Source organism: Equus przewalskii, chromosome 17 (genome assembly GCF_037783145.1).
Source record: "Equus przewalskii isolate Varuska chromosome 17, EquPr2, whole genome shotgun sequence".
Taxonomy (NCBI): Eukaryota; Metazoa; Chordata; class Mammalia; order Perissodactyla; family Equidae; genus Equus; species Equus przewalskii.
This window is the reverse complement of record NC_091847.1, coordinates 61,665,558-61,675,805: the sequence shown is the minus strand read 5'-3', so window position 1 is coordinate 61,675,805 and position 10,248 is coordinate 61,665,558. Positions and strand designations below refer to the sequence as shown.

Below are 10,248 nucleotides of genomic sequence, written 5' to 3'. Positions count from 1 at the left end.
AGCTCACAGTTTAGAGGTGGATTCAATTTGGATTTGTGTATAGAAATAATATAATGTATTATTTTTTCATGTAGAGAGAGTTTTATTTTGATAGTCCTTCTAAAACTCTGTATTCATAGCCAGTTTTTTAGACATCTTTACCATTAGTAAATTCTCATTCCAGTCAAAATGCATAAACCAGTTCTTAACATAGATGAGGACTCTAACAAGTTGACAGGATAACTATAATAAGCTTTAATAGCTACCTCCAACTGTAGCTACATTTATTGGTATACAAATGTATTACTCTAGAGTCCTTCCCATGTTGACATGTTTGGGCAAAGATTATCTGTATGAGAGAATAATATTCTATAATATGAATACTGTAGAAGCATTCTGATTCTCAATTTGACAAATAAGTCTTTGTTTAGCAATTGAAAAAGATCGTGTTATATATTAGCAAAGCATATAGGCAAGCAAGCACATTTACAATCCTTGGATATAGAAAACACAATTAAAACTGTCAATGTCTAAAATGTACTTAAAATCTTAGATTATGTTCACACTACCTAAGAAATAGTATGGCTTTGCAAAGGTCATGGTCAGGATAGTTGCATTTCAAGACAGAATATAGATTTTTCCTATCAGTATAACATATTAATATTTCTATCATTTTTGTTTCAGTACAACTGTTGAAGAGATGGAAGCCATTTAATAAAACCTATGATCAACTTTAGGCTTATCATTTTAATGTGAAGATTAATGCCCTACCAATTTATGTAAGTTAAAGTAACAGCCACTTCTAAAATAATTTCGATTAAAAAATAAGTCAAAAAAAGTAAGCAGTTTAGTTGAAACTCAAAGCATTAATTTGAAACTTAATTGTTTGCAAAAGCATGTGGTCAATTTAATATAGGCTACAAAATTAAGGCAGCCAAAATGTTGGATTTTTAAAAACTCACTCTCCCTGAGTTTAAAATGTCACCTAGGCAGGTTCAAAGTAGAAACATGATGAGAATTTGTTTAAAAAGGGATAATGTGCAATGTAAGTCAATAAGCATTCAAGCCTGACATAATTAACCAGGTACGAAGGTTAGCTCCAACAAGTACAACCACAAGAATCGAGACATACTTTCCAGGTAGCAAGTTTAGGCAACAAAAAAAGGTTAGATCAATTGGGACAACACAAAAAGGGCAAACACCAGGCAGCAGGTCAGTTCTTCAGAACACAAGGCAGTGAGGATGCGAGCTGGGAGGGAGCCAAAGACGTAGCCTTGTTTAAAGGGGATTGAGAACTAAGTAGGGTAACCAAGGAGCTTATGCATTGAGAGAGTTTTCCAGTTAGAAGCCCAGTTGTTGAACTAAACCAGTGAAGCAAGTGGAAATGGATTGTTTCATACATGAACGTTAAAATCTCGCCTCTAGTTCACTGAATCCTAGTTCTTGTGGAGTATGGTGAAAATTCAGTTCTGGGTATACTATGGGAATTAAATATTGAAGAGAATAAAAGAACCTATCTGAAGAAGCCTGAAGGGTTAATGTAAGTCCTGTCATCAAAACTCCTTAATATATGGGCACTTCCCAAAGAAGCTATGCTTCCCACCCATATTATCGGTAAACATATTGAAGAATGAAATGAAATTCATATTCAACGAGGGAATTAAAATAGTCTTTGAGGTAATCAATATAAACAAAACATGGAAACAATATTAAACAAGTATGATTAATTCAGTTGAAATGTAATGAAATCTATTTTTTTAAATCTAAGATATATAATATAATATTCCAGATAGTGTGAAGATAATAAAGATATAGAAAATATACTCCATAAAGAAAAGTTGGGAAGTAATTTATAAAAAATTAAAATGCAGCCATTGAAACCAAAATCCTAAAAAAGGAAAATGTTAGTAAAATGTGTAAACAATACATTCAAAATATTACCACAAAAAGATACAATTAATAAAAAAAATTAGGTTTAACATTAAGATTTTAGGAGATTAAAGGAGAAGAAAAGTTTGTTACACTGTCAGTTTTCCACCAGGAGCTTCCAGGCTCAAGTAGACCCCATAGCTCGTGTTCTCAAGGGTTCAAAGTTCAGGGTGGGCGCTAGTCTAGAAGATGTCCCTGTGAAAAAATAGAAGGATCTTGTTTGGGGTTTTTGGCTTTGTGAGCAATGGTCCCTTTGTGTGAAGAAAAAGGAGCCTGTTCCTCTGTACCAATGCAGACCATGCCCAGTTGGGGGATGGTGACACAATCCATAGGGCTGGCGAATGCTGGGCTAGAACAGCCACGGTCAACACTTCAGAACAAATCGCACAGCTCTTTACTACCATCTCTAAAGTAGGACCTTTGGCCTCAGCTGATGATCTAGCAAGCCTTAAGCCTTTGTCTAATTTTGTTTGTGAAAGAAAGTAAACAGGTTATTTGGAAAACATCTGTGGTGACAACTTTCACTCCCAAGGACAGTGGCTTAGCTAGGCAAATAAGCAAAGGAAAAAAAGTAGAAACAAGAATGAGAAATGGAGAATAGAGTACAGTGGGGAAAAAACATTGATGAATATAAATTCAATCCATTTTAATTAACTAATAATGAAATAGCAAACTTCGAATAGCTAAGTATAAGATTTTGCAGGTTTGCCCTCCATACTAGACTTGAATATCTGAGTAGTAGATGCGTTCTATTCACTTCTTTAACCTCAAGAGCTAGTTTAGAGTCTGACACATCGTATATTAATATTTGGTGACAATTACTAATAGCAAGATGAAAGATGATAGGTAACAGATAGAGAGAGAGAGAGATGGATGGATATGTAGAGATATAATGAAGCTTGTGCCTTCCTCCTTGGGCAAAGGAAAGGGTTCAAGTTGTGCTTCAACTATAGATTGTGGAGTTCTATTTTAAATGATTCATAATTCCATTAAAGAGAAATTATTCATGCTAAATGGTGTTTTGAAGTCCTAATTTTAGGGGAAAATTATACTTTATTTAGACTGATTTAGGACCAGTTTGGAGTAAAACGGATAACAGTTCTGGAACTCTGTAATACAATCTGTATAGATTTTAATTACATTTTTTCAGCTCATTTTATTCTCTCATTCAACAAACTCTTACTGTTTATTATGAGTCACATCCTACATCGACTCAAGGAACTCTTAATTTAGCGGATTTGACAAACAAGAAAATATATTCAACACAGAGAATACTTTGTAACAAAATCTGTGCACAGCATGCCATGTAAGGACAGAGGACACCAAGCTAACTTATCTGGGGAAAGAGGGAACCTCTGAAAAAAATCACTAAAAGAGACTGACACTCAATTTGAATTGTGACTCAGTAGTAGTTATCCAAGCCAACAAAAACACAGGGAGGAAGGCATTACAGGACAACAGACATGATCACACAAACTCAAAGGTGATCATAACTAAGTAGATTAGAATGGTTAACCCAGGGGATTGCTGGAGTGGATTGTCCTGAGGAGGGAGGCTGGCCCTAAGTCATCATAGATTTTCCTAACATGCTGAGGACTTTGATGTCTATCTTGAGAATAATTGAGAATCCATAATAGCTTTTAAACTAGAGGAGTGTCATAATAAAATTACATTTAAAATGTATCCATGGCAGCTACGGGGAGGATGAATTGTAGAAATGGGAAATTAGGGAAAGAGACATTAGTTTATAATAGCAAGTCAGCAAGTCAGCTTATGGACTGCTATGGCTAAAACCTTATAGAATGTACAGGCAGGAAAAATTAAGTAAATAGAGCCAAAATCATTCATTGATTGGTTTGATGTGGGAATAATATGCTGGCTTCTGACTTGGATAATAGGATTTTTTTTTAATATATAATGACATTCACAGAGCTTAGAAACACAGGACAAAGAACAGATTTCAGTGTTACCTATAAAGAAAGATCATGAGTTTGAGTTTTGAGTTCAAAATACTTGGCAGATATCGGGTTGATATGCCCTGAGGACGGTTTGGTATAGGTCTTCAACTCATAAAAGAACTTGGAAATACGTATATGTATATATGGTGGTGGTGGTGGAGGGGGTGTTGCATGCTAGTTGAAGCTGTGGATGAGTTTCCTTCCTATCATCCAATGTGAATCCTTTTGTTGCTTGGTTGCGGTTACTTGTTACTTTCCATGTGCAGGTTTTATTCTATATTCCAATTCATTCATCTTTACAATAACAAATGCTATAGAAATGCCTGTAACTAGCAGACTAAGGATGATAGGTAAGAGATAGTGTTAGGATCATTTAAATTTCCCAATTATATAGGATGTACAATAATTTACACCTGGATAGGACTGGGATTTCAGCTCTAGGATTTACGGATGAGCCATCAGCCAGTGCCCAAACATACTTCCAGAGAATGACTGTTACATTGGTCTGACTCTTGCTGCCATTAATATGAGCTTGATTGGTGTTCCTCTGACAGCCCCACTGCCTGATGGGTCTACCCTGACTTACCTGTCTAATTGCTCTGCTCATTGTTGATCTTTAGCCCATCAACCTCTTTCCCTTGATTCTGGGTTGGTATTATCACGGTATTATCATCTATCAGAACAGATGAACAAATGTCTCATCACACATTCATTTTATGTCTCCAACATATAATGGATACCCAGACTATGTAGGCAATATCTTATCAAAGATATCAAATATCTAGATGAATTGTATAATCAGAATGGCTTTGATGTGTTTAACTAACATTCATTTCTTTTCCAGCCACTGGTATCTACCAAAACAAATCAATTAAAAGTTGAGTTTCGATTAGTCTTAATTGAGAATTTCCCCCCTCAAATTTTCCAGAAACTTCTAGCATATATCTAGCAATCAGGTGTATTCTGTTACAACTAAAAAGGTAAGTGTGCCTAACCATATCATTCAACAAAAATAAATGTAAGAGAGCAATAGAATTGAAAAAAAGAAAAGAAATGATAACATAGAGAAAGAAGAGGAGGAGACACACTTCACACAATTGATGTCTACAATGAAATTAAGAAGGAAAATATCAGGGGCAAAGGAATGAAAGAATAAGAACAAGAGGTAAGAGGTGAACGAGAGGAATGATACTCTGAAGATGACCAAAGAAGAAGGAAAATCTGGATATTTTAAAGTCAAACATTTGGTTTGATTTTAAACAGCAGAAGCAATAATCCTGCTCTGACAGATTAAACACAAACTGGGTCAGCATTCCCCAGTAGATATATCCATCTATGTGTCTTCAAAGATAGTTTCAAGTATTTTGCTTGAGGAAAAATCATGTGTTCCAATTTTAGTACCCATTTTTGGAAAACATGTTATCTTAGAGAATTTGAAATGAAATTGCTTCTCTTATATTTTTTATCTTCTTATCATCAATCATAAATCTAATTAATCATAATCTAATTAAAATAGAATTCAATATAGATTATTTTGATATGGAAACATATGTTTATGCTCAGTATTATTTAGGGTAACTCAGTTCCTATGGGTGGATATATGAAATAGCATTTCCTTAGTACAGCGTCACCTAAATGCTGTTCTCCCTTTAGAAGAACTTGGCTGGCTCCTCGATGCCAGGATTAGTGCCAGGCTGCCATAATCCTTTATCATTCACACTTGGGGAGGTGAAACCTCTATTATCAGACATGCAGACTTTCTCTTACCAACTGGCATGGACTGGGGCAGGCACATATTGGAAAACTCTCATTGGAAAAGTGTGATGCTACCTAGCTTTCTACTGCATAGCTATATTCTTCAGTACACGCAGAAGCACTTGAGTGAAAATATTGTAGAGGTCATTAAAAATACAGCAGAATCTGGAAGGGTGATGAAGACTTTCTAACTGTACCTGGGTGATTTAGAAATATGATACAAACATGACTATTAGAAAGATTTGCAGAAGGAAGAGCTATTTATTTATTCTCCTTCCCACTTCCAGATTCTCAATTAAGAGCATATCCAGATACAGATTATGTTTATGTCATTTTTCCCAAGATGTAATATGATGGATACTGATTTATTAATTAAACCTATTCTTTAATCCATGCCAACATTCATATATATGTGTATTTCCTTCAAAAATTGAAAACAAACATCATAAATTTGAGAATTTTAACACACAAAAATGTCATAAGAACTTATATTGGCTATTTGCTATTTCTTGTCTACTAGTACTGTTTTACAGTTCCTGGAAGAATACTATGTACTTTGCATATTTTTGAGTTATTTCCCCACCAAATACTACCATTACTTTAACATGAATTTCCATGGTTTATTGTCTAGAGAACCAATTGTTCAGGAAAAATAGTAAACTCTGAATACAAACAACATTAAAACGAACAGAAAAACAAATGGACCTGTTATACTTATTCTGAAAGAAGATACCATAATTTAAGTATTGATAGAGCTCCAAAGATATTTCGCTGGGCCTCTGAGGTTCAGAGATGCCAATGGATAGAAGAAAAAATATGCCGCAAATCCAAATCTTATTGTTACTATACATTCCTAAAACAGTGAAAACCAACTAAAAACAAAAGTTTGATTTACATAAATATTTAACAAAAATTTATTGCAAGAGATATTTTTCACTGAATTTACAGTTTCAAGGAACATGGTACAAAACATAGTGCCATCAGCTTTGTCTAAACATTAAATAGGTGCAAATACACAAAGATTAAAAAAAACCAAAGCATACTTTACAACAGAAATTATAATACTATAAATATATTTTATGTACATTATACATACTCTTAAGACATCAGTTTAATATACAGCATATATTGTATTGATTTTCAAACTATTCAGTGCCTTAATAATATTATATATCAGAAACTTAAGAATTTATTTGCATCATTACACTTACAGTAAATGATTTCATACCAATGAGGCCCTATTTTGGCTAGTTTATTTCCACCATTTAAATAGGCAATTATCCACTTAGATGAGCATATATGCATATAGCAATAGTTTTCAGATGAATGTTTTCTTTCCCTTTGATGGTGATGGTCAGAAGAGGGGCTGCAGTGGGATGACAGTAGGGTGTGGGGAAAGCAGAGAAGGGAAAAGTGCATGGGGGAGAGGCGGGAAAGCCAGATGGCCAGGATGAAGGACTGAAGCTGGGATGACTGGCATCTGAGGAGGAGCAACAAAAGTTGGCTGGTTCCCAGGACAAAGCCTTGGTCCCACTGGTCCTACTGAGATCTGAGGTAACGATGTTCTGGTGAGAGCTGGGACTTGGGAAAGAAACTGTTGGTGTGGTTGAAGCACTTTAAACGTTCCTGCGGCTGCCGCTGCCGCTGCGGCTGCAGCAGCTGCCGCGTGCTGCTGCAAAACAGTGTGGTGGAGAGTGGTTACAGAGGTAGAACATAAGGGCTGCTGCAAAGGCAGAGGCTGCAGAGGTGTGCTAGGGGGCGGGAGGGCAGCTGGAGGAAAAGTAAATTTGACCTTGTTGGCCAGCATGTTCGCGGGGATGATGTGCTGGTAGACCTCACATGGTAGATTTTTGAATTTGTCATGGTTTTCTATCGGGATCAATAATGCTTGTTCTGGTAAAGCTAATGGAGCCAGGATTTGCTCTGTTGTTACAAAGGTCTGACCACTGACATGTGCTTCTTTGAATGGTAGTGGTGGTTGTGCGTTAAGGATTCCTGAATTAAAACGCAGCCACTCAGTTGATGCCTCATTCATCTTTCCTTGTGGAGGGACTTCGGCCAGTTCATAATGGCAAAGGTATGATTTAGGTCGGGACTGTCTAGAGTTTCTTTCAATATTAGGCACCTTGAAAGGAATTTGCTTTTCATTAACATCTCTATTCTCACTTCTTTCTTTGTGTTTAAGCAAGGTATTATTAATTTCTTCTTTTGTTGGGGCACTGGCTACATAGACAGATTTCGTGGGCTCGTTGGAAATCTCTGGCAATTCACCAGGAGTGGTATCCATCACTAAGGGCTCAGTTTCTCCACTGATTTCAGAAGGAAGGGGACTGCTAGGGTGCAGTTTATTTTCTACTTGGTCTGTTTGTTCCAAGTTTCTTTCGACATTTGCAATTTCTTGTGGTTTAATTTCTTCTTTTTTATCTTCACTTATTAACTCACCCTGGTAATGTAAGGAAGAATTGCCTTTCATGGGATAATCTGTATTCTCTTTCAGTTCCAAAGCTTCAAATCCGGTGTGGAATCTGCTTCTTTTTCTCCTCCTTTTCCTTTTAGGCTTACAGGGAGCAGAAGCACGTGGTGGCCTCAAAAATTCTTCTGGTAAATAATTCTGTCGATTTAAACTTTCATCTGAAGAATAAGAATGTGAATGTTGTCTACGTTTTCGATGGGATCTTTCTGATTCATTAATAAGAGAATTATAACCTCTTTTAACAGCCTGATTCTGACTCAGGCATTTCATGTCATTTGGGAGAACCAGGCATCTGTGATCCTGACTACAGCTGGACATTTTGGCTTTCCAATTACAGTAAGTTCTGGAATATGTCAAATTGTGTTTCCCAGGATGTATCATTGTTGGATTGGATTTTCCATTTAAAACAATTGAGTTCTTTTTACAGTGGGTTTTAGAACTGACAGCATCATCATTATTGTATTCACTGCTCCAGGTTTTACATATTTCTTCATTTGCACTTAAGTTTATAGATGCTGATTTGGCCCTTTTATCAGGGAGTTGATATGAGTCCAATAATTGCTCTGCAGCTAAATACTCCTTTTCAGTAATTGTTTCCAGTAGATTTTTCCTAGTTGTATCAGTGTAACTATTTTCCATTTCCATTTTGAAGTGAGTTTCTGATTCTTTGGTTTTCTCCCCACCATGATGTTGACATAACCTCCTTCTTTTTTTCTTTCTTCTACTTTTATGGAACCAGTGTTCATGAGTATCTTTTAACCTCATTTTGTTGTATTTCTCATCTACAGTATCCTGTTTTATTTGATTTTTAGTAAGATTATATTTTTTTGTTTTTCTGATCCTACAGGAAATATTTTTATACCTCTGATCTGTATTCTCATTTTTTCCAGAATCACAAGTATTGGAGAGAGTATTATCATCAGCTAAAAGAGGAGTGACTTGGGTGTATTCATTTCTGCTACCTCCAATTTCATAATCAGTGAGTCCTGCAGTAGATGTGTCCTTGCAATCTAAGACTGGTCTCTTGCAAATGTCTTCTCCATTCTGCTGGGAATAAAGATCATTTAAGGGCAGTTTATTTTTATCTAGATTGTTGTTTAATTTAGTGGACTTGAAGTCAAAACAGAGAGGATTACAGCTATAGGAGATTGATGGTTGAGTAGTTGTGTAAGTCAGCATTTCTGACGGCCACTGGAGAACTGTGGATCTGTCTTTGTTAAGTACTGGTACAAATGGCTCACTTGGTCTTTTATATGGATCTGTTTTTTTATGTAAGGTTGTGTTATCTTCTTCAGAATTAGAAGGGGCCAACATCTCAGGGCCATGATTTTTATTTTCAACTTCAATTACGGATACATCATTGTCCTTAACATTTTCCTCAGTTGTAGCTTGCAAAGATATGCAATCATTAGCCATGTCAAGAACTGTGGATTTATTTCCTAACAACTCAGAACTATTATCACTCATAGATATGTCTTCATTAATAATAACATCTTCCTGTAATATTTGGTCTGCCAATGGGACTGAATTTTGGCAACTGTCTACATCAGAAGATAAAGGAAGCTGAAACTGGTAAAATGAAGGTAATAATAATGCATCTTGTTCACTAGAAACTTCTTTCATCTCTTGAGTTTGAGCAGTTTCTTTGTCAGTACACATTCCCTCTGGTATATGAAAAGAGTTAGCTTTCTCCTCAGAACCCAAAAGCACATCTGTTGGTGAAGATAGTTGAAGATGACAAGCACCGGGGACAAATCTACTTTTTCTGCTAAATCCTTTTTCCACAGAGGCATCATCATTGTATTCAGAGAAGGCTGCAGCTGAGGACTCCAGCTTCACGGATGCTTTCTTTGGAAATGCAAAAGAAAAGCCAATTTTGTGTCTGTGAAGTCCCTGGGCTTGATCTCCACGTTGGTTATTTTTTGCTGTATAATTACCTGCGCTTTCTGGGTCTGTAGTAACAGTGGTAACATCTTTAGCACTCTCTTCACTGTGAATCAGAGTATATTTGAAATCTTCCTGGTTATTAACTGAATCCACAACAACTCTTCGGGAAATTTCATTACAATTTTCTCGCACAGTAACAGTTGTTGACTTGAACATGGGGCCACTTCCAGGAGCACTACACAAAGAATCAAAAGTGTGTATTAGATA

General features: G+C 36.0%; 1 protein-coding gene across 1 annotated transcript in view; it reads right to left on the bottom strand.

Moving 5' to 3' along the window:
- Window positions 1-5,862: 5,862 nt before the first annotated feature.
- ZNF804A (zinc finger protein 804A) overlaps window positions 5,863-10,248 on the bottom strand; it is a 277,701-nt gene continuing 273,315 nt past the window's right edge. The window contains exon 4 of the mRNA XM_070581636.1: window positions 5,863-10,216. Within this exon, the coding sequence (XP_070437737.1) occupies window positions 6,976-10,216 (3,241 nt within the window). The 3' untranslated portion in view covers window positions 5,863-6,975. The remainder of the gene's footprint in view (window positions 10,217-10,248) is intronic.